At 38.9% G+C, this 24262-nt stretch overlaps 1 protein-coding gene across 10 annotated transcripts in view; it reads left to right on the top strand.

Moving 5' to 3' along the window:
* PTPRC (protein tyrosine phosphatase receptor type C) overlaps nt 1–16585 on the top strand; it is a 59718-nt gene extending 43133 nt beyond the window's left edge. For 8 of the 10 annotated variants that reach the window (XM_042874027.1, XM_042874026.1, XM_042874031.1 and 5 more), the window contains 18 exons: nt 350–458; nt 1647–1678; nt 3377–3528; nt 4067–4157; nt 4253–4329; nt 4565–4601; nt 5216–5313; nt 6225–6350; nt 7750–7907; nt 9222–9357; nt 10038–10187; nt 10546–10636; nt 11622–11755; nt 12522–12656; nt 12830–12952; nt 13379–13557; nt 14220–14355; nt 15134–16585. In XM_042874027.1, the coding sequence (XP_042729961.1) occupies nt 350–458; nt 1647–1678; nt 3377–3528; nt 4067–4157; nt 4253–4329; nt 4565–4601; nt 5216–5313; nt 6225–6350; nt 7750–7907; nt 9222–9357; nt 10038–10187; nt 10546–10636; nt 11622–11755; nt 12522–12656; nt 12830–12952; nt 13379–13557; nt 14220–14355; nt 15134–15403 (2234 nt within the window). In that variant the 3' untranslated portion in view covers nt 15404–16585. The remainder of the gene's footprint in view (nt 1–349; nt 459–1646; nt 1679–3376; nt 3529–4066; nt 4158–4252; nt 4330–4564; nt 4602–5215; nt 5314–6224; nt 6351–7749; nt 7908–9221; nt 9358–10037; nt 10188–10545; nt 10637–11621; nt 11756–12521; nt 12657–12829; nt 12953–13378; nt 13558–14219; nt 14356–15133) is intronic. The other 2 variants (XM_042874028.1, XM_042874029.1) reach the window with 2 other exon arrangements.
* Nucleotides 16586–24262: the final 7677 nt, after the last annotated feature.

A 24262-nucleotide genomic window follows, 5' to 3' on the forward strand; every position in this document is an offset into this window, starting at 1 on the left:
ACTCACATGCTCAGTGAGCGCAGCATGCAGACCAGGGCTGTGCCAGGCTGGTGAGCTTTGGCATTTTGGCAGGTGGACATGGAGGACTCCAGTGAAAGTTTTCATAATGAGGAAGAAGTTGTTCCCTCCTTTTCTGTGAGCTTAACATTTTTTGACCTTGGAATAACAAACCTAAACTTAATATTTAAAAGTAAGTACTTAGTTGTTTACACACGCACACACACAAAAAACTTGCCCTGGTTTGTGTATATACTTTTTAAAATTAAAAAAAAAAAGAAAAAATAGGAAACTTATATACTGTTAATTATTTATCTGAGGAATAATGTATTTATTCTTTGCCTGTCTCCAGATAACTCGAGGGCCCTGATTATATTCTTGGTGTTTTTGATTGTTGTGACATCAATTGCTTTACTACTGGTTCTGTATAAAATCTATGACCTTCACCAAAAAAAGCTTAGGTAAGCTTCGTGTTTCTCTCCCTTTCTTAACAAATATTTTGCTTTTCTTTTCTGTTTCTCAACAATATTTCACAAGCAGTAGTTCGGAAGTGTTAAGGTCTCTAATTTCACTAAACAGTCATCCATTCATCTTCTCATCCTTTCAAAAGAAACTCAGAAACCCTCTCGTCTTGTCTGGCAATGCAAATACAGTGAGAGAGAATTAAAATCTCCCTGGTGTGCCTTTTTATCTGAAACATGGAGGGTTTAATCTGCTAGAAGAAAATGCCTCTCACTATGTGAAAAATATTCGCAAGTTATCTGGAATACCTCTCCTAAATGATTTCAATTAAAAGTATTGGAAATGATACACAGTTTCTTGGGACTGTTTTGAAATTGGATTCACCCATCTCAGAGAAATTGTTTATTACAGCCATCTCTGGGTTGACTTGACAGGTCTGTAGGATGGTGTATTGGGACAGGACAGCTATTGCCTTCCCTTAGTACTGTGCTAGAACACCAGGCTGACTGCTGCTTCTGCTGTGAGGGGTGCTGTGCAACATGTGAGAGGACATTTACTGCTGGCACGGAAGGAGGAGTTAGAACAGTTTCTTCAGAAATCTCTCAGCCTTCAAGCCACAGTAAAACCAGGGAATTAATCTCTGCTAGATCCTCTCATGTTTTCTTTTTCCAGTAGGAGGACAGGGAGCTGCTTTTCCCCAGACTCAAACTTTTCTAATACAAGAATCAAAATCAACTTTCACTATATGACTCCAGAGGAGGTTGAGTTGTTCTGTGTTATTTTAGTACTTAAACTTAATTTTCTTATTATTTAATTTTACATTTTGCATATGTGTAAGTTTTCTGACACGTTTAACAAGAGGAACAAAGGTGGTGTGAGAAGTCTCTCCAGTCAATAAATTAAAGATGTTACCTACTGGTGATAAGGACAGAATTGTGCAAGCAGTAACACTTTCTGATGCAGCTCCCTTGTTTCTCCCCCTTCTAAGTGCTCAATGCAGGACAACAGAGATCCTGACCACATCTGCCCAGGGGCTGTAGCATTCTTGTTTTAAAGTGAGCTTGTAATGCTGTCTGTTGGTTACTGAAAAGCCTTGGTGTTCTTGTGCGAAACTGCATTTATTTAACCTGTTATCAGATATGTGTCATACCAGTCAAAGCTTTTACAGATTCTTTTGCCTCTTACAGCAATTCTTCTGAAGTCATCAGCCTTGTAGGTGGTGAGTATCTTTACATAACAGATGGAAATAAAATAAGTCAGATCTCTTGCTGCCAATTTTGAAATGTTTGCATTCTAGGTTATAAATGTAGTTTGCAAATATTAGCATGATATAACGTAATTCAGGGAAATTTAGGAAAAAAAAAACTTGAGTGTTTTTGGTACATTGAAATACTGAATTTCAAATATGTTTCAGAAGTATTTATACTTAAATGAACTAAAAGTTTATTGGTTTGAAACACTCTTATTTATTATTTCATTGAAAAAACAATTGTCTCTGACAACGGTCATCACATTTGTAACCCTGAAAGCAACTTCAGAGTCAAATATTGCTTCATCTAGAGTTTTCCTTCCCAATTTACCTTCTTCAAAGCAAGGATTTTAACATGAAGCAGTACTTTATCACTGTAAATTTTTTAAGGCTTTCAAATTCCGGAGACTGAAACTAGACAGTGTGTGCAACCTTTTGTACAGGATTTCAAAGCTTATGAGGAAGACGAAATCAGTGACTACTAGAGAGCTTCAAGAAAAAATCATTTATTGCATTTAAGCACAGAAAAATTGATTATTATAGGCCACTCCTAAAGTAATGCCTCCTATATGTTTTCATGGAAACAACAGATATAAGGAGTACAATAACACTGAGAGGGCAAATTCTCAGCTACAAAGTACTGTTTTTCAACACTGTCACTACAACTGGATGTGCATTTTCATCAGTGAAGAACAAGAGCCTGCATGCTGCACCAGTGGAGGTGACACACTATTGCTCTTACCACTGCTGAAATGCTCCACCTGCTGCCTTTCTGTGCTCGCATCCACTGTTCAATCTCCAGAAACGTTCAGCAAGTGTCACTGAATGTCATTGGGTGCCATTGTTCCCCTATGGCGGAATTCAGTGACACATCTTTGCTTCAAACACATTTCCATGTCAGATGCCATTTTGTCAGATTGCCCCTCTGCTGCCATCTGTCACACAGCAACAGGATGTTGCTGGAATATTGGTAGGAAGGTCCAACCTCTACTGCCATACCACCATCATCTACCTCTGACATCGTGGGCCAACATTGTGAAATGAGAGGCATTACTTTCGGAGCAGCCCTTGCATTAAATGGGACATTATACAATATTGATATTCAAATCCATTTGCTCTGACTCATATTACTGCTTAAAGAAATCTCTGAAGCAGAAGTGAAAAAATATAGTTAGAGATGTTAAGCCTTGTCATTCATTGTCATTAAACATAATATTACAGATTATTACAACGGAATCTGATGGAGAATATGTCAGAGAAAATTGGGAAAAATAGGCAACATGTCTTGTTATATTTCAAGAGAAATGTTTACAGGCTGTTTATACAGTAATTCAATTTACCATTGCCAATAAAGAATTAGAACACCCACGTAACTACGGTGGGTGTTTGGGCAGTCTGTTGCACTGACCCCGGTGTTACAACCGCCACTTTGTAGAAGAGCGCTGCTCAGGCAGGAGCCCCGCACACACCCTGCTGGTGCATTCTCAACTCTACAGCAGAGCTAGGCAAGTTCTGTTATTCCTGGGACCTGTTTCCTTGTAGATCGCCTGAGGGACCCCAGTTCGTGAAAAATTAACGTGCTCAGTTAAAATAAATGGGTTTGTCCTTTTGTTAATACAGCTGACAGTTTGAGAATCACATTTGCTGAAATGTAATTTGTGTTTTAAGAGCCAGTAAAGATAAATGTTCGACATATTTACACAGTTAAAGATGATGAAAGGCAGCTTTTGAACATAGATCCAATACCTTCAGAGAAATTGTTGGAGACATACAAGAGGAAGATTGCTGATGAAGGAAGACTTTTCTTGGATGAATTTCAGGTTTGTGACTGGCTTGAAATATACCACAGATTTGTGGCCAGGTGGTGGGAAGAATTCTTTTCAAGAGCATTTCTGAAGTATATGCACTGCTTACAAATAAAACCCAAAGAACAGACACCTCAGTGAATTCTCATCAAAGGTCAAATAAGGCTCCAGATAATTTTTCTACTTACTTCTCCTCATTGATAGATCATATTACAATTTTTCCTTTTCTTTCTGGAGGTGTTTTTCAGCAAAAGTATAAAATGCATAGTTTAAAAATTATCTAATTCAAAAGTGCTTATCGAGGTAGATTTTCTCTAGTCTCTCTTAATGTGTAGGCTTGGGGATATAAACAATATTGTGGAGATATATAAGGAAAGAAAATAAATGTCATGACTGTTATAAATGACAGAAATATATGAAATAGAATGGTATGAAACAGAATGCTGTCTTCCAGATTCTTAGCAGTACCAAATGTCTTCTGTATGTATTTGGTGGTAAACAGAAGCTATTTGAAGTATGTGATTACCAGTTAAATAAACATTGTTATTTACAGAGCATACCAAGAATTTTCACTAAATTTCCAATGAAGGAGGCCAAGAGGAGCCATAATCAGAACAAAAACCGTTACATCGATATTCTTCCATGTGAGTATTTTTACAGTTTTTACATGGTGTATTAGTACCTCTTTTCTCAGTTCCTTGTGAGAGTATAATTATTTTGTTTCAAATAATTTAAACAGATGATCATAACCGTGTTGAGCTCTCTGAGATTCCAGGAGACCCGGGATCAGACTATATCAACGCAAGTTATATTGATGTGAGTGAGTTTTACTTGTACAAAATTATAGGCCTTACTGAAGAAATTTTGAGCCTGTGCATTTCATATGTTAAACAGCTTTGAAGATGTCCTCATGTGTTCGTTCCATGTTTACAATGTATTTGAGGTTATTGGACTGTTGCTTATGGAATTCATTTTTAAAGTTACAAATCTTATTGGTCATGCTTTTTTCTTTTTTTTTTTTTAAGTTGAATAACATTGTACATTTTAATAGGGCTTCAAAGAACCAAGAAAATATATTGCTGCACAAGGTAAGTTTAACCTTAAATTTTCTGTTTTATTCTTTCAATCACTTTTTTTTAGGGAGCAGTCACAAAGTAAACTTAAAGTAAATTTAAGGAGGAATTGAAAGTTTGACATTTTAAAATTTAATGAGAAAATGCTTCCAGTAAGTTTTAGCTTAGAGAATTTTGTGATGGTGAACAAATAATATGTTAGAGGTAGACTTCTGATGATGCATAACTTTACAGCAGGAGTTTTCACATTTCACAGCCATGTATTGAAAACGTATGAAAATTTTAAAATGTAGCATAATGGCAGCAGCCCTTATAAAAGCAAGTCTGTGGCTGTTATTTGCATGGTATCTGTTTAGCTTTTCAGACTGCAGGGCTAACATCAAGGCAGCTTTTGAGTAGCTGTACTCTGAAAAAATGCCTTGAAATATCACACAGTCACAGAATCGTAGGGGTTGGAATGGTCCCATGGAGATCATTGAGTCCAACGCTCTGCTAAAGCAGGTTCCCTACAGCAGGTTGCACAGGAAAGCATCTAGGCGGGTTCTCCAGCGAAGGAGGCTCCACAACCTCCCTGGACACAATTCCAGTGCCATAATAACCCTCACAGTAAAGAAATTTTCTGCCGCTAGGTCCCAAGGATGAAACCACAGATGATTTCTGGAGAATGATCTGGGAACAGAAAGCAACAATTATTGTCATGGTTACTCGCTGTGAGGAAGGAAACAGGGTGAGAAATGCCCATCCATCCATCCGTCCATCCATCCATCCATCCTTCTTTTGTCTGAAAACAGAATGGGTTGCTATGCTGTGGTGAATTACATTTTCTTCTTAAGTCCTCTGTTTTCATTTTTTGTTGTTCTGGCTTTGTCAAAACCTATGTTGGATAGCATGCCAAACCAGTGTTTCCATATGGAATTATCACTTATCAGAAAACGTCACTTTATTTACAGCTGTAAGTAGTAAAGGGTGGGCTTCCAAGTAAAGCCCAGAAAAGGGCTTGAGGTAGCATTCTGGCTTTTTGTAGACTTGGCAAAAAATGTATGATTTGCATTTTCCCCTGTCTAGGCTCTTCTGATATTCTGCCAGTGCCCTCAGTTAATAATATTTTTTGTATCTACTATCTTTTCCCTTCCGTTAATTGGGAAAGTTGGATGCTTCTGGCTTGCTTATGTTCCTTACTCCACATAGAGCAGGGAAGGTAACATGAGGAGTTTTGATAGCTTTTAAAGATTAAAATGTTGGCAGCGTGCAGGTTTAAAGCATTTCTGAGTTGTTTTATCAGCAAGCATGAGCAAAGTTCCTCCCTGGAGGCTGAAAAAGACGCCATAGAATTAGCAACAAACTTCTCTACAGCCTTCAGGCAACAGCCACAAGGTCTGCATGGAGGTATTCACATTGTCACCTAGTATACGAGATTTTTTCCCACTTTCTGTTCCAAGTTAAATTCCATAGATATTTGGAATTGTTTGGCAGTGACATCCTAAGCACTGACTGCCTTTTCAGGGGAGAACAAGACCTATAAGGAATTGGAAAACGATATGGAGTTATTGTCTATTTTAAATCAGACTTTGTTCTAGCTCTCTGCTGTCTGCCATTTTGCAGTCATTCTGCTCACCAATTAACTTCATATCTTCATAGAACAAGTGTGCCCAGTACTGGCCATCAATGGAGAATGGCTCTGCAACATATGGAGACATTATTGTGAAGATCAGTGAAAGTAAAATGTGTCCAGACTATATAATTCAGAAACTACACATCACAAATGTAAGTTGATTTAGGAGCATAAGGCTGAATGGGGGTCAGTCTGTAGGTTTTGTTAAGAGATTATTTATAGCATGAGAAGAGTTAGGTAGCAATGGAAGATGCTTTGCTTATGTTTCCCAAGCAACATTTTGTTTAAAAGAGAACTTGACAGATGTGGGTGTCATTTCTTTCAGGAAATGTGAGTTAGACATGTATTTCCCAACTTAAAAAACTATTTTTCATAGTATCTCGTCTGTGTTTAAGGGGAATCTGTTAACATGTTAAGTATGGAAAACTTAATACTTCGTGATTTTCTTATAACTTGTTCCTTAATACAGAAACTGTATAGGCATCTCAGCATTATCTTTTGCAGTATCAATGTGACTCATAGGACATTGTTACCTAACTCCATGATAATTGTACAGTAGTTGCAAAATTTGAGTGATCTCAATTGAGTGATCTCAATATAAATATAAACATTTTAAAATTACCATCTACCTATGTGAAGAGTCAATAAGTATGGTTAACTGCTCTCTCTTTACACATCTGAAATACATTATTTGCTCTATGAGTAATTGAGGAAAAAAATTACCATGTTAGGCTAAATGCTTCTCTCATGCTAATAAATTCTAGCAAGGGCAAATGGAACTTAATTCACAGATAAAAGCATTAAAACTCAAAGAGTAATTCTACTGAGATATCTTGAGCAGAAGAATGAAGCAAATCCACCCATCTTGAGTCATTATTTCAGCTGGAAATTCCTCCTCTTCTCTCTCATTACATTGCAATAATGCAAAAATTGCAACTTAGTAAGGTATCATGATGTAAATAATTGATCTGTGACTAGTCTTAAAAGGAAAAAATTGCAACAGGATGAGAACTATGGCTTTACTGTGTTTATTTCTTGTATGGTCTGCAGTTAAATGTATATTATTTTGTTTATATGTTATTATCTTATTTATTGTTCTTAATCTAAGGTGCCCTCAGCAGACTACTTCTAGGAGACGTGAGAGAATTACTAACCGATATCACTTGAAACAAGAAGAGCTATAAACTAAGTTATTCATGAATGGAATGGGGAAACATATTACACCCTGGATCATAGGCTAGCCTGAGAATAATACATTTGTAACACTTTGAACCTTTTGCTTGTCCTCTGTTCAAGTCATTGTGAATTCCTGATTCACAGCTCTTGACTGTAATTTTTTGATTAAAAGTGAATATGAAAAATGTAACCTGAGAGGCTGCTGGGAGCCTCACATGACACCAAACTGTCAGAAATTTCTGTTTCAATATTTGATGACTTTTGTCCTTATTTTTCTTTTGCTTTGTGTATCTGCATTTGATTTTGGCTTTTCATAAACACACACGCACACACACACACATATATATATGTAAAGTCATACTTCTCTTTGTCCAGGGAAGAGAAAGAACATCTGGAAGAGATGTCACTCACATTCAGTTCACCAGCTGGCCAGACCATGGTGTTCCTGAGGATCCACATCTCCTTCTCAAACTCCGACGCAGAGTGAATGCTCTCAGCAACTTTTTTAGTGGCCCAATAGTGGTTCATTGCAGGTAAATCATAAAAATTTGTAATGATTATATTATGTTAAATGAATATGAAGTTAAGCTATTCACAGAATGGAGCTAGAAAAAGTCAAAAGTAATTGGCTTATGCCAAATTTTGTGCAATAATTTCTTGAGAGGAGGTAGTTAAAGATGCAAAGAAAAGCTTTTTTTTTCTGGTGAATCATTCTCTATTCAAATTGACTAAACCTGAGGATATGTAGACTTTTGAAAATTAGCCAGGTAAATGCTGCACTATTCTGGCTATAAGCACCATGATTGACAGAATTGACCTTACTGTCACTACAAAGCATTTAAAACTCAGACTCATCATTTTTAGTGTTGCAATTAATTTCCAGCGAGAATTGTTTTCACTTTTGCTCTCTTGCTGACTGCTCCTCTCTTAGGGAAGGACTCAGATATGCCTGTTTAATATCTTTCTCGATGATCTGGGTAGGAGAATTAAGAAAACCTTCATTAAGTTTGAAGATAACACCAAACTGGGGGGAAGTGTCGATCTGCCTGAGAGTAGAAAGGTCCTACAGAGAAATCTGGACAGGCTGGATTGCTGGGCTGGGGCCAATTGGATGAGGTTCAACAAGACCTAGTGCTGGGTTCTGCACTTTGAACACAACAACACCATGAAACATGACAGGCAGAATAGCTGCAAAGCTGTGCAGAGGAGGACGTGGAGATGTTAGTCACCAGTTGACTGAACATGAGCCAACAGAGTGGGTCCAGGTGGCCAAGAAGGCTTGTGTCAGAAATAGTGCAGCCAGCAGGAGCAGAGAGGCCTCTGGTGAGGCTATATCTTAAGTGCTGTCTTCAGTTTTGGGCCTCTCACTACAATAAGGACATCTGGAGCGTGTCCAGAGATGGGCAACAAAGTTGATGAAGGGTCTGGAACACAAACCTTCTTGGGAATGGCTGAGGGAACACAGGTTGTTCAGTCTGAAGAAAAAGAGGCTTAGTGTGGGACCCTATTGCTCTCTATAACTGCCTGAAAGGAGGTTGTGGCAACGGGGAGATTGCCCTCTTCTCCTGCATAATTAGCAATAGGACGAGTTGTGTCAGGGGAGGTTCTAATTGGATATTAAGAAAAGCTTCTCCCAAAAAGTGATTGAGGAACAGGTTTCCTGGGGAAATGGTGGAGCCACTGTGCCTGAAGGTGTTCAAGAAACATGCAGGTGTAGTACTTATAGGCATAGTTCAGTGGGCAATATTGATGGGAGGTAGACGGTTGGACTAGATGATCTTTGAGGTCTTTTCCAACCTTAATGATTCTTTGATTCTATGGTAACCAAATCCCTTTGCACTTTGCAGTGCTGGAGTTGGGCGCACTGGGACCTATATTGGAATTGATGCTATGTTGGAGGGATTGGATGCAGAAGGCAGAGTGGATGTTTATGGCTACGTTGTGAAGCTGCGCCGGCAGCGATGCCTCATGGTTCAAGTAGAGGTATCTTACTAAAGTTCCTTTCACTTAAAACTCTCTTTTACTAGTTCTTGATCTGTATTTCTCAGAACTGCTCTGCTCAGTTATGGATACTGCTAAAATTCAGGTGAAGACTTTCATACAAAATATAGCTTTGAAAAAGGGTGAGAGAACTTCCAGCAAAGTTTTTTTTAGTTTAAATTTAACAAGTTTAGGCTTGTTAAGTTTAGATGCTAGAGAAAGGGGAGACTTACTTTTTAGATTTGATAATCCAGCTTTTGACATGCAGCTCATAAGTGCAAAGAAGCAGAGTTGAACTTGCATAATCAAATAAATTTTGTATTGAAGAAACTGTCTAGCAGGATTTTCAGTTAAGTTGAGAGTACAGGGGTAGGCTTAATGGGATGCATGTTTTTAACTTATTTCGTTTTTTCCCCCTGATCTTTCAAATCTTAATTGCATGGTTTTTTATTGATGTGGCATTTATTTGCAGGATACCTTTCATCCAACACATTGCGTGCTCCAAAATGTTTAACTTGGAAGCCCCTATGATTTTTTGAATGTAATGGCTGCTTAATGATAATGTTTAATGTTATTACTACTTACAACGTAAGAAATAGTGGTTGGTAGTTGTTTTTAAAATAATGGTATAAATTTGTTTACTCATAATTTCATTTTTAAACTTTTCAAATGGTTAACACCAGTCACAGTACATCCTTATCCATCAAGCACTAGTGGAATACAATCAGTATGGAGAAACAGAGGTCAGCCTCTCAGAACTACATTCCTATCTTAGCAATCTGAAAAGAAAAGATCCTCCAAGTGAACCTTCTCTACTTGAGGCAGAATTTCAGGTAAAGAAGCATTGTTTTCTGGTCTCCTAGGCCTTCACTCCCACTTAGATTTGAAAGTGACTTGCACAATAGCCACAAAAAAAAGATAACATATATAATAGATCACTTCTGTGATAATATTTTTAATAAAGATTAGGGGCATAGGATGATTAGTTGCGTCTGCATGCATATTTTCCATGTTACTGTACTTGTTGGAGTTGGCAATTGTAAGCTATAGTCCAGATGTGACCAAAGTTCGTAGGATTGAAGTAAGAATTCAAGGCACTGGGAGATGAGGACAGAATGTGGGTGCTCAGAGGGGACCAAGATACAAGAAACTATTTTTATCTCAAATATAATTTCAAACTTATTTCTTTAGAGACTACCTTCCTACAAGGGATGGCGGACACAGAACACTGGGAATAGAGAGGAAAATAAAAACAAGAATAGGAGTGCCAACACAATCCCATGTAAGTATTTTCTGTGAACCTTCTGAATTTTATCTGTTGTCTTCTTCAAGAAAACCTATTAAATTCTGAACAAACAAGGGCAGTAAATTACCTTACAGAGATGTATTTAAGTAATTTTCTCAAGACTGTAAAATTAGAAACTTCCCCTTGTGATTCGAAGAAGATACGATTTGTTAAAAATATGAATATTGGGGAGTGATTTATTTCAAACCAGGTGGTCTTCACTCTGCAATTTTTAGGTGAAAGACTGGCCTTTTTCTGGTTGCCGCTTCCATTAAAATATCAGGAACCAGCTGTCTTTTCTGATGGTGAAAATGAAGAACTTGAACTTGGTGACTGACAAGCTAGTGAAGGATGACAGGCACTAAGCTTCAAAGAGCAGGTTGCTCTCTTACATACAGGGCAAAACTTTGTTCAGTATTTGGATGCAGTGTGCCCCAAAATGTCTGTGGCTCACTTAGGAATTGCGCTGGGAAGAGGAAGCCTGACAGGTGGAAACCTGGAGGAGCTTTTCTCAAATCCTGAGTTCTCCAAGGTTGGCTTCTGGCATTACCCAAGGTGCAGAAGCTCATAGTGCTCTTCTATCAAACCCCCTTTTTCTGATGCCTCTGGCTTTCTGCCAGAAAGGACACTGCTGGTCATAACGTGTTTTGCAAGGGCTTTTCAGAATCAGTACCCAGTTTCCTGACCCTCCTCTACTAGTCAGAGTGACAAATGTACACCTGGTAGCAAGATCACAAATTCAGGAATGGATACAGTTCAGAGTGAGTAGATAAACTTCTTTCCTGTGCTCAGCTCCGAGAATAAAGCAAACAAACCATAAGGGAACCCAAGCCACCATGTGTGTGGCCACCTTCACCAGTGATAAAACAGTAGCTGGGATTCCCTGGAGGTGGCAGGAGGGTGATGACACAGAGGGTCAGCCCTGCTCAAATACTGTTATCTGAGCAGCAGTGTGGTGTAACTGTGACTCTGTCTCATGCAGATGACTTTAACCGAGTGCCAATCAGGAATGAAGAGGAACAAAGTAAGGAGGGCGAACACGATTCAGAGGACTCCTCAGATGAGGAAAGTGACTGTGAAGAATCAAGCAAATACATTAATGCTTCCTTCATAACTGTATGTATATAGAGGGTCCTCTGTAAGTAACTCACAAGGAAGATTTGATTGGCAAATCAACTTTTAATTTTAGTAATAAAAATATTCTAAACTTTGCTACAACATACTTATCCATATTAATATTTTCTCTGCAAGTGAAATGTGATTGTTATTCACATATACAAAACTGTGCTAGTAAAGTTTGGACTGTCAGCTTTACGGTGACATATTTACCCCCAAGGAAGAGAGCCATTATCTGTCACTTACGAAAATAATGGATGTTATGCAATTAGTAGGTAAATTAGATTTATCTGGATTCTTTAAAATGTGACTCTGTTACATTTCTATTTCTACACTGTTTCTATTAAGTGTAAACTTAGTTTTACTCTTGGTAGGTTAATGTGAACTTGTGGCATACTAACTCTGTTGTAATAGTGTAAACTTTATTTCTTATTGATCCAATAAAACAGTTCTATCGAATTCAATATTTGCTTTAGCCCTGAAAAAATATGCTTTGTAGGTAATGGCACTGTGAGACCTCACTCACTGTAGCATGCATGCATCTTGTTGTCAATCTGGAAGTAATACTTTGGAATTCATACTGTGATTTTGCTGTCATTTGACTCTGTAATTCTTGTAAGGTTGTTGCCTGCTGTGATGGGTGTATTTTCCCAATGACCAAAAGAGTTAATTAATTTAGTGCTCTTTAAATGACAATGAGTTCTGTTGCATGGCAGTCACATTTGAAATGAATTTAAGGGAAAAATATTTTACATTTCTTTTGTAGGGTTACTGGGGTCCAAAAGCTATGATTGCAACGCAAGGCCCACTGCAGGAAACCATCTCTGACTTCTGGCAAATGGTATTCCAAAGAAAAGTCAAAGTCATTGTTATGCTGACAGAGCTGAAACAAGGGGATGAGGTAAGGGCGACATTTTCTCATATTAAAGGTCATCTATATATAAAGAAAATACTGACCTGCACTCTCTTATTCTCTTCTACTTTGAAGAGAACGCATTCTGTAAGTGAAGGTGGAAGATAAAATATAAAGAAGTTTATACAGTAAGCACTAACTTGTATTTTTATCTATTTTAGGAACTCTGTGCACAGTACTGGGGAGAAGGAAGACAAACATACGATGGCATAGAAGTTCAAATGACAGATGTCAACTCTTGTCCTAGCTACACCATACGCGCATTTGATGTCACACATCTGAAGGTAGAAGTTTCTTTGCAAATTACGAAAGGACGTTTTACATTTGTTCTTCTAATTATAGATCTAGCCCAAAGAGAGAGTAGGGGCAGTTCCCACCACTTACACCTTCTGCTGTAAAAAATTGAAGTATTTTTGTCTTCTAGACCAGCTGCTAATTACACTAAATGTGACAAATTGCCTCAGATTTACCATTTAGCTCATTGCCAAGAGAGCGGTAGCAGAGTCCCAGGAGGTCAGTTATCTTTTGTACTTTGAGCAAAGCTTCGTCCTCTCCCTACCTCATAATTACATAAAGGCAGAGCTCATATCACAATGTACTTCCCCAGGAATGTAGGTTTTCTTTTGTGTATCAGCTGCAATGGATGTACTGCTACATGAACCTTTTCTTTCAGCCTGACCATTAACTACATCTCCACTGCTGTTTTGCAGAGGAAAGAAACACAGAAGGTGTATCAGTATCAATATCACAAGTGGAATGGATTGGATGTTCCCGAAGACCCCAAAGATTTAGTTGATATGATTCTAAGCCTTAAACAGAAAGTGCCAGCCAGAGCAGCCTCTGAGGACAACAGGAACAGCCGCACTGTCCCACTTGTCATCCACTGCTGGTGGGTCTCGACTCAACACATATTTTAACCTGCCTCTGAGGCTTGGGTATGCTTCGTAACCACAATTTTGTGGTAGCTACCTTTTCCCACAAGCCTTTCTGTGGCTTGAGGGAGAGACTCAGCTATTCTTAGGATGTTCTTTTCAGCTCAGAATTGACCTTTTTGATTGCAGTACTGTAAGATGAGTGCACTTCTCTTCAACAAGCCTGTATGGGGTAGGTGATTAGAGCTGCTTTTGCCTGATATGTGTATTTTGAGAAGTGCTAGCTCAGAGTGCTCTTATAGTGAAATAATAGTGAGGATCCAGCAGAGTATTTAGTTTATCCCAGTGCATAAGTTGGCTTTTTTAGGACCATTTCTAGAAATAACCTTGCATACTATCTTAAAAGGAAGATAATTACGCTAATCATTGCTGAGCCTGTAAGTCTGTTACTTCTAATTTCTCTCTGATATACTAAATGGCCACATTAATTCAAGATATAATCTAAATAAGCTGTGTCTTGTGTGTATCCTATAAATATCCTTAATTGTTACAATTTCTGTCCAGTAAAACACCTTTCAGATATGTAATTCATTGTATAGACTTTGAAATAAAGTTATTGTTTAATAAGAAATCTTATTGATTTTAAGAAGACATTTTAAGAAGGTGCATTTTCTTTTAGTGATGGATCGCAGCAGACTGGTGTGTTTTGTGCTTTGATGACCCTCTTGGAAAGTGCAGAAACTGAAGAAGTAATAGATGTTTTCCAAGTAGTAAAAGCTCTTCGTCGCAGCAGGCTGGGAGTGGTCTCTACCTTTGTAAGTAAATCCTGTGAAATAACAGGACTAATCACAAGGCTTCTCATCAGTCAAATATCCTCCTAACCATATGTGTTGTTTCTGCATAGGGAACACTAATTACAATCAGAATATGAACAGCCACTTACCACTACTTTAGAATTGGCCATTACTGATAAAAATAAAGCAGTCTATGCTGTAATTGTAGCAGCAGTCCAAAGCTGGAATTGTAAAACAGATTACGGAAGGATGCATGTTGTACAATTACAAATAGCATAAACTGGTGTTTCTGCAGCTGCTCAAAGGACATGCAGGTACAGCATCCTTTGAGCGGTTAGGGGGCTAACTGCATCGCACAGATTAGGAGCCACCAACTTAGTTACTTTAAATCACTCGAGAGGTTTTGGATCTCTGTGGCATTTCCTGCTTTACTAACAAACCAAATGGTTTTGTCACTATGGTGCAGACTATAGATAACTTTTCCAGAGTCTTCACAGTACAAGTTGTTTAATGCTTAGATACTCTGAAGAATGTGCTTTGGTGACTTCGCTTTGTAAAGCAAAAGTGCAATGCTTGGTGCATCTGATAAAGGCAGCTGCAGAGACATTGCATACACATGATATCGTAATATACCATAGAACCACTGTCCTCTCTGCCAGAAGCTGTGGAATCTGCTTCATATATGGTCCTGCACGTCCAGCTATGTGCTACATTTCTAAAATTTTAAAGAAGTAAGAATGAGATAATCTCTGGGCTCTGTGCATTCCATTCATACTATCCTCTTCTCTTTGTATTTAAGGAACATTACCAATTTCTGTATGACACCATTGCTCGTACCTATCCTGCCCAGAACGGACAAATAAAGAACAGCCAGCAGGAAGATAAGGTTGAATTTTGCAACGAAGTAGAGAAAAAAGATCAGGAAACTGATTTGATCACTATTGACCTTACTCCATCAACTCCAGAGGCAAATGATGCTCCTGAATGTTGCGATGATTTTAAGGCTGCAGACACAAATAAGGGGACAGAAAGTTCTACGAATGGGCCCACAACTCCAGTTTTAACTTAGAAAATTTTTTGGTATTTTCATACCAAACAAATCTTAACCACAGTAAGAAACTTATGATTTTTTTCCCCCTCCCTTTTGGAGAACATTTATATCGGATTTTCAAAGGTACAAATTTAAAGCAATACTTGAAACTTCTAAAGAGTGACAAAGAACTGTGAAAGTTAAATTTTTTGTAGATTTGCGTCTAATGCTTCACAAGCCTCCTCACTATCTTTATACTTTTCCATTTTAAAATATGTACAGTGTAATACTTTATTCTTATTTTGAGCAGTGGGAAGTTTTTTTCTTCAATTCTCTAAGAAGGAGAAAAGCAACTCAACGCATGATGGCAAGCATGTTGCTAACGCAGCTCTGTGTTCAAAGCTTTTAGCAAGTAGAGCAACATAAGGGGTAAGCATGCCTCCTATCATTTCAGGACTGCTGGCTAAGAATTGCTTTAATAATACTCTGAGGAACTTGTGGGACTTTGCCAAAGAATTCAAGAGGATAATATTTACGTTTGTGTGCCAAGATTCTGACCCTCTATCCTCCCAAATCAATGTGGAACAGAAGTTTTGCATTTCTCTATCTTGCCTCAAGATGTCCTTGTTGCTCCACAAAAATTCATCTGCAATTTCAATATTAGACTCGAAGAAGGGTTTGAGATTTAAGTGACTGCAACAGTTCTGACAGAAAACGCATTCTGTTTATTCTTAGAGATGGAAATGCTTGCACATTTATTTCTTATGCTTATATCCTGTGATTTGAAGAGAATACTTCCACAAATGCACATGACTTGTTTTCAGAGCTTTTTTCAGAGCAAGAAAATACTTACATGCTTTTCTCCAAAGTATAGATTTTTATTAGTACAGGGATTTTATTTTATTTTTGAGATTTTATATGTTATAGCTATGATAATTTTACTGTTTCTTGCTGCATTCTAGCAAATTAGTTAACAAAGTGGTAATTGTTTTCTTCTGTTGAAGTCTCTAACCTGGCCATTTTCTTCTAAAGGCCCAAAATCTTGTTCTATCCAACATGTAGATTTAAAAAAAAAAAAAACAACAAATTTTATTAGGAAAAGACACCATTAAATTCTTATGAAACTGTATGAGCCTGGGTATGTGTCATGATTCTCTCATTACAGATGAACAAAGCTGATTTTCTTCTGCTGAAAGTCATTAAAGAAACTGTCTCTCAACAGATGTAGTGCCACTTCACTTATCAGTGCATGTTCATAAATTCTCCTTCAAAACAAAATTGAAAATGTCTGGAGAGCTATGTAAACAACTGCGGGGGACCATTAGGTCAGGGACTGAACCAGGGATTGAGCAACTGGTGAAAGGACACGGCCAGCCCTGGGAGCACAGGTGCAAGCAATTCATCCAGGGTCCACCCCTCCCAAACCTCACTGATGGGCCGGCAGCCAGAGAGAAAGCATCTCTACTCAGAGATCACCTTTTTTGGGAGTTTTCAGTGAGCTCTGATCCTCGGAAATGCATAAACGATTCCTTCTTTGTTACAGATTGTGATCAATACCTTCCTCTGCTGATCCAAAATGTGTTCAAAAGGCAGTTCTATCTGCCGCCTATCTTTACAACAGTGTACACTGTCACACTGCTTTGGTTAAAACATTAGTTTAATTTTGCTGCTAATATAGATCAAATAATTCATTCACAATTATCAGCTCGATTAAGTGCATCCTTGACGGTTTTGCTTAAGTAAGTGGCTGCAATCACAGAGGCAGTGGATTCTTCTCAGCAATGATCCGAATTCTCTTTCCAGCCAGCTCTGTGCTAAATCATTAACAAAGCTCTGGGGGCTTCTGTGATGGCAGGTCTTGAGGAACGCTTCTGGAGATCAAATGAGAAAAAAAAAGAAGCCTGAGACACTGATCTACTCACTGCGGATCATTGGGTGACAGAGAATACTTCATTTCTGTTTCTTCTTCTAAGATCTGGTTGACATAGAGCCTCTCTGGCTATTTCAGGCAGTATCTGAGTGCACAGAGAGAGATCTCCCTTATTTGTAGGAATAACTGCAAATATTTCCCAAATCTTCATCCTGTGTAACTCTGGAGATACTCATTCATATTGGTTCCTTGAAAAACTGTTTGTCAGCCCTTCCAGCAACACTGGGGCTGTAAGCGTTCTGGAGCATTTCATTTTCATTTGGAAGCTGTTTCCTAGGAGGATTCTAATTCTTCTCTTGGCTACAGGAAAAATATCAGAAGTTTTCTTTGAGCCGATTTTAGCACTTAGGATCACATTCTTTGTTTTGGAGAGCAAACCTCAGAATGTGGATTTTTTTACAAAAGTGCACAAAGAGTTGAAGATCGATTTGTGAATGCATTTTCAGTGAAGAATTCCGAACGGTGTGAAATTCTGCTGTATGCACGTTCTTACTAATCACCAAGACAGGGAAACAGAGCCTTACATTAAAACTGTCCCCACATGCTGAGTGGAAATGTCTTTCAGAGTATAATTCCTGGAGGGTAAACTGAGCTCTTGGCTTTTAATTATTTTCAAATTAAATAATGCTTCACACAATTAAATCTCGTAAAATCCCAATGTGACAATTGAGAGAGCCTGTCTTAATACAGTTTAGAAGTTCTGATTGCTTGCAAGATCTTGCTGTGCATACACCAGGGTTGTATTTTTTTGCCTTCTGTGCTGTCACCCGAGTTTCAGAAGTCCACCAGATGGTGACACAGTCTTTGTAGAGGAGTATTCATATGCTGGGACACTGCTTACAAACTCATAGGGGTAAGCTATGGGCATATCTGCAAGTCTTCCAGGAACCCAGTGAAGTGTATTACAGGCGGGGCACAAAGTGCAAACTAACAAGCTCTGCTCATAGGAAACTGACCTGACTTTGTTAAAGCACAACTTCATTGTAGTGGGCTGGATACCTGATACAGCTCAAACCTGAGAAACAGTCAGGCAAAGTATGATGGAAAACTGTTGATTTTCTCAGGTAGAGCTTAGATGCACAAAAACTGGTAATTGCTGCCTCCAACTAAAAGTTAGTTGTTCAAAAGTATTTTATAATCTGAAATCTAGGCTAAAAATAAGTAAGTGACAGGTGTGCTGGGAGACAAGTGAAGCTAATCAAGGACTGATGTGACCAAAGGGGTTAGATTTCTGCTCAATTTACAGTCTAGAAGCTGATAGAAAAGTGGAAGAATGGTGATGCTATGTTAGTGAAGCCATGTGTGGGAAGATGTCAGAAAGGAAGGGTCCCTGAGCTTTCACAAGCTTCTGTTTGCCAAGGTGAGTACAATGGGATGAGTCATGCATTCTCTTTAGTTTAGCTTTTTATGTTTCTTGTGCCCTGTAATGAACAAAGTAGTTACAGTATAACCTTTTGCAGAGGCTCTATGTTATGACTAACAACTACAGCACAATTTTTGAGATGGATGTTACCCAACACAGAAATATCAGTCCACTGAGTGTGGGACGCTGGCTCAGGGCATGGTGGTTGGGGGCACCTCTGAGGGGATCACAGAAACCCAATTGCTTTCATATAGCCCACTCCCTCCCATCCCAGCTTCTACTGCTGCGTTTGAGCCCTTGCAGGGTACCTTTGTACCTGCTGCTTTTTGCACCCATACTGCTGAATAAAGCCATGGTTTTTGAGCTTTGCTGCAAAGCAGGAAAACTAGCTTAAATCTTGTATGAAAAGGAGTGTGTCTGACACATCCCAGAGTTTCATCTAAGAGCTACGAAAGAAAGTGAAATGCTAACAGTTTGACCCATTTGTTTGTGTGAGATGACAGAGAGGGTAAGAATGAGAAGTGGCTCAAGACAGGTGTTTCATTAAGTTGGAAATTATATCCTTTTTAAAACTTTCCTCAGAAAAGCTCTCCAGTAGCAATGCTTATCTCTCACACAAGGCATCTTGCTTTTGTACAGGCTCAGTGTTTTTTGACTCTGTACATTCCCCATATTGCCTCAGAAAGAATATCAGAAATTCCCCAAGGGCTCTGCACAGCTGTGCCACAGCCATTTTTCCATACAGAGAGCAACAGTTTGCCAAGACCCAGAGTGCTGTGCTGATTTCTGATCACTTTCAAGGGAAACCAAACCAAAAGGAACTTTTTAGTCACAGTACAGTGCACTTCTGTGTGCATCAGCTCTACTTCAGAAAAACATAAGGCTTCTGAGGAAATATGGGACCCAATACATTATAAACATATTGTACAGTATACATAAAAAGGTTTATACAAATGTTTCATAAGTTGATCTTTCAGTGCAAATGAAAGCAAGACGACAACTTCTAAGCTAAACTTCTAAACTAAGTAAGCTTGCTTTGGACCACTTTTAGCATTCAGCATCATGTTTTTTGTTCTGGAGAGCATCCCTCCTGGCTGCCTGCCTGTGCCTCAGCCTGCTGCATTTTCCTAGCCTACCCACCAGGCTGTGCTGGAATTCCTCAAACACCTTTTGCTCTGTTCAGAGCAGCTCAATTTCAAAGACCCGGAGCCACCTGGAGTAATGAGGATGAAATTTTTTTATCCCTACATGTGGATTATGTCTATCCAAGACCTGGTTAGAAGTGTACATGCTGTAACTGAACCGTCTTAGCCTGCCCTGTTTGGTTGTGGGTGTTGTTAATTGCTTTAAAGTAGGATTGCGTTCCCAACACAGAATTCAGTGAATTGTTGATTTGGTAACTCCTCAGGCTGAAAAAGAAAGTAGGAAAGAAAGCAGCGAAATAGTGTCTCTCTACTAATTTCTCTGTGGAGCAATACAGCACAGAGACAATACTGAATTGTGTGACTGTTGAACTTTGGAACAGTGGTTCTCTAAAGTGACTTTCCAAAAACTTAACCAGAGGTGAGGTGCAATAGACTGCATGCATGCAGAGTAAATCAGTGTTTGCATCAGCATCTACCAAGAAATCAGTTCCCCTTATGCTGCAATGTAAGCAATCTTTCGTGATCTTCAACTGCAAAGAAATACGATTAAAAAAATGATGATAGTAAATTTTCACTCAAAATTGAAGTTCTTGCCAAACGCAGGCGTTTGGCCAGAAGTGTTAGCTTTGATTTGAAAAAACAACAACAACAACAAAAAACAGAAAATGAATCATTTTTCATCCAATTTTACTGACATTAACATCATTTTGGGAGCAACCATATCTTATTCTAACTTTAGCACTGACTTCAGTTTTACTCTCATCTTATATGAAATATTTAAATGTATTCTTTTTAATGTATCATTTTGTCATTGAAAGCACTTGAAGACTAAAACAGCTCAGTATCATTTAAAGTATTTCCTTTTTCCATGCTGATTTTTAATATGTTTTCTATTCAGCAATAAAATGAAATTCTGACTTCATGTATTGATTCAGGATAAATACTCACTGAACAGGAACTCAATTTCTTAAATGGCATTAATAAATTATTCCATAAGGAGCCGCGTCTCCTTCTCAAGAGTGAGTGATTGTCACGATCAGACAGTGTCTTGCCCCAGCCGCAAAGGAAAGACATTCTTGAGTGTGCTGGGTAGGAGTGTGCAACCCACTCAGCAGCAGACAGCCCCAGTCTGATCCCCCACAGTCCAGTGAGTCAGTCTGCCTTTTCCTTTGGTAGCTCTTGCTCGAATTTCTGAATTGGATATCATTGAATAGTTAAAGTTGAAAAAACTGTTGTGATCATCTCATCCAGCCATCAACCCATCACTGCCATACCACTAAGCTATTTCACTCAGTGCCACATATACACCTTCTTTGAATGCCTCCACAGACCATGACACCAGCACCTTGCTGGACAGGCTGTTCCAATGCCTCACCACTCTTTCAGAGAAGAAACTTTTTACTAATAACCAACCTGAACCTTCCTGGCACAAGTTGATGCCATTATCTCCCGTCTTATCAGCCTACTGGAATATCCTACCAGAACATTTACATCAGCTTTCTAGGTTTTCTCCCTATTTGTTACATTCATTATTTAATTAACTTGATTAACTCCCAACCCTAGCCCTGCCCTCCCTGTGTTATGAAACAAGTGCACCCTGCATCTACTCTTCCAATGGCATTACACCTCTTTGGATTTACTGGCTGCGCAAAGTTCATGTACCACTTGGGTTGGCATGCAGGGGCTGACTTGCTGTCACAGCATGGTGTTGCTGGAGCCTGTGACATCCTCCCTGGGACCTGACACCACTGTGCAGTCAATGAGGCCAGAGATATCAGGGCAGCAGCACAGTGGCCCTGCCACGCTATGGTCTCTGCTTTAGTACTTCTGAAGATTGCAGAGATTTTAGGTCTTTCATATTCAGCATGTAGGAAAAGCAATGACTTGTAAAGCCAGTGGTGCAAGCTGAGTATTTAGAATAAAAATTGGAACTTTATTGATATAAAATATTATTTATAATGACCTTTGCAGAATTTAAAGTTGAGTTAAGCATATAGAGATGAGAGAAAAGCAAGTTAGCTGAGTTCATTGCCTTACAGAGAGGATGCTCCTGGATATTTCCTTCCAAGGCCCACTTCTGCTCTGAGCTATTTAGCTGCAGATTCTGCATCCAAAGTGCATCCACCCATCACCTGCACAGCTGAGATTTTATTGTGAGAGCTTGTCCTACAACTGGTAGGAAAGAAGTATTCACAAACTAGATATCTTGTTCATAATTTTTCCATCTAGCAGGAAGTTTTCTGATGGTGTTCTATGAGAGACAGTTTCAAAACTGCTATTTTTGACTTCCTAACTCAGTACTCCTTGAAGCTACAGGTTTTGCACTGCAACACAGAGATGTGTTAACAATCCCACATCTCATTTTCTGATATCCCCATAGCCTTCTAGTGGGCACCTTTTCTTAGCGAGAAGCTTCACTAAAATAGCACAGGCATGAGGCCAGCCGCGGTGCTCGCTGTGTGGCAGGAAGCTGCTGGCAGAAGGCACTGCTGGAGAGGGAGTAAGGAGGCTTGGACTGAGATGGCCTCACGCTCTTACTCTCTTTATGTAAAGAAATACTCAGGAGTCATCGAATGAGTGTTATTCAATAGCCAGTTCCACCTCTTCTCCTTTTTCTCCTTCAAAGCTTCTGGATGAAGCAGGTGGGTATGGTATTTTTTTCTTTTTTTTTTTTTTAATGGAATTTTCTTTTGCTTTGGTTCTTTTCTGTATTGTACTTTAAATTGCAGCTAGCACTCCATTACTCAACTTCAGGTTTTTGCTTGCAACTAAAGATATAAATAAATCAAGAGTTTGTTTAGTTTAATTCCTGTGCTGCAATTTTTTTTATCCCAACTGTCATTATGAATTAGTCATTTCTTTGCTCAAAACCATCAAGTACAACAGCATCCAAGGTAAATACTTCAATAAATCAAGCCTGATAAATTAAATAGTTATAACTTCAAAAAATCTAAGATAAATAGGAAGAAGGAGAATATTTTTATAGGGTTTATTCAGGTTTCCTTGGCAAGAGCTCGAACTACAGTAGACATCCCAGCCAATGCATTCCCCTGCAACCTGACACTCTTGGCTGAGAGACATCACAAACACAGACGAGTGACCGTGTGACGGTAACTGCTCTGAACAGCTACAACTGCGTGCTGATGGCCCCTCTGAAGTGGTTCACAGGCAGAGCTTGTATGCAGGGTGCTGTTAGCAGGTAGCAGGAGAAGCCCAGCTGGAAGACAGAGCAGGAGGCACCTCTACATCAGGCAAGTCGGCTTGTATGCAAGGGAGAAATGCAGATGCCCTGCTGTTCTGCTGGACTTCCAAAAGGGAAAAGTGCGTACCAGCCTGAGTAACAAAGAATTTGTAGCCAATTAGATCATTTTATGGCAGCATTTAAGTGAAAAAATGCAAAATGCACTAATCATATCTACAGCCAAGTAATAAAGGCATGTAGTAGAAACTTAGTTGTTAATTCTCCTTGCTTTCTGGTACTGGTTGCCTATTGTAAACCTGAAGCGTACATTCTGTAAGGCTACTTCATGATTCCCAAATGATCAAGGCAGATTCTTCATAGAGGTATGCAGGGCTAGCAGCACACGTACTAAATCTGTGAGAAGCTACAGCCCTATGGAAGGGTAGAAAGCAATATTATGAAGAAAGGAGTAAATTTTCCAACTGCAATTACACTGAAGTAAAGGAAAAACCCCAGTGTCGGGGTTCAGCACTAGAAAAGACAGATTTGAAAATGGAAGGTGTTTTCCTCTCATACAGAATCTGTCCAACGTGGGGATTTTCTGGCAGTAAGTGCATCATCTTCCTCCTCTAGTACAGAGCATGTCTGATGACGTTAGGCAGACTCTGGAGGGCAGCTGTTATGAAGGAGAGCTCAAGAAACTGTGCTGCCTCAAGGCCCTGAAGCAGCCTTTTTACTTTTATGTCTTGGCTAATGAATAGACTGCCCTTTGGCATCTCTTACATAAGCCAAGAGCTTTTCAAGTCCAATGCATTTCACATTCTCTAGAAAAACAAATTTTCTGACCCAATTGGATAATGCATAAGCAATTCCCTGGGTTGTAGCCTTCCCTGAGTTTTCCCAGTGTGTGCTTTTGCTGCACAAGGCGTATCATGAGCTTAGGGGAAGCAATTCCAGGGACAAATTGCTATTGTAATGTTGCTTAAAATTGCCCAGTAATGTTGATATGATCACTTCATTATTCTGAACTTAGGCTCTGTCCCTTACCAACTAAAATTAGTGGGATTCTTTCCAGTGGTTTTGCTGTGCGATATTTTGGGTTTTAAATAAGAGGAGAAAACACGAATAGATGACATTCAATATATATTTTTTGTCCTTCTGAACCAGAGATACTGATGCTCATAAATACAGTCTCCCAAGGGGAGAACAGAGGTTATATACATAAAAAATGTGCATTTGGCACAATAATGTGCCTTGAAGCTGTTCAGTCTTTGGATTC

This window comes from Lagopus leucura, unplaced genomic scaffold (genome assembly GCF_019238085.1).
Source record: "Lagopus leucura isolate 7727_CA_CO unplaced genomic scaffold, USGS_WTPT01 Super-Scaffold_100009, whole genome shotgun sequence".
Taxonomy (NCBI): domain Eukaryota; kingdom Metazoa; phylum Chordata; class Aves; order Galliformes; family Phasianidae; genus Lagopus; species Lagopus leucura.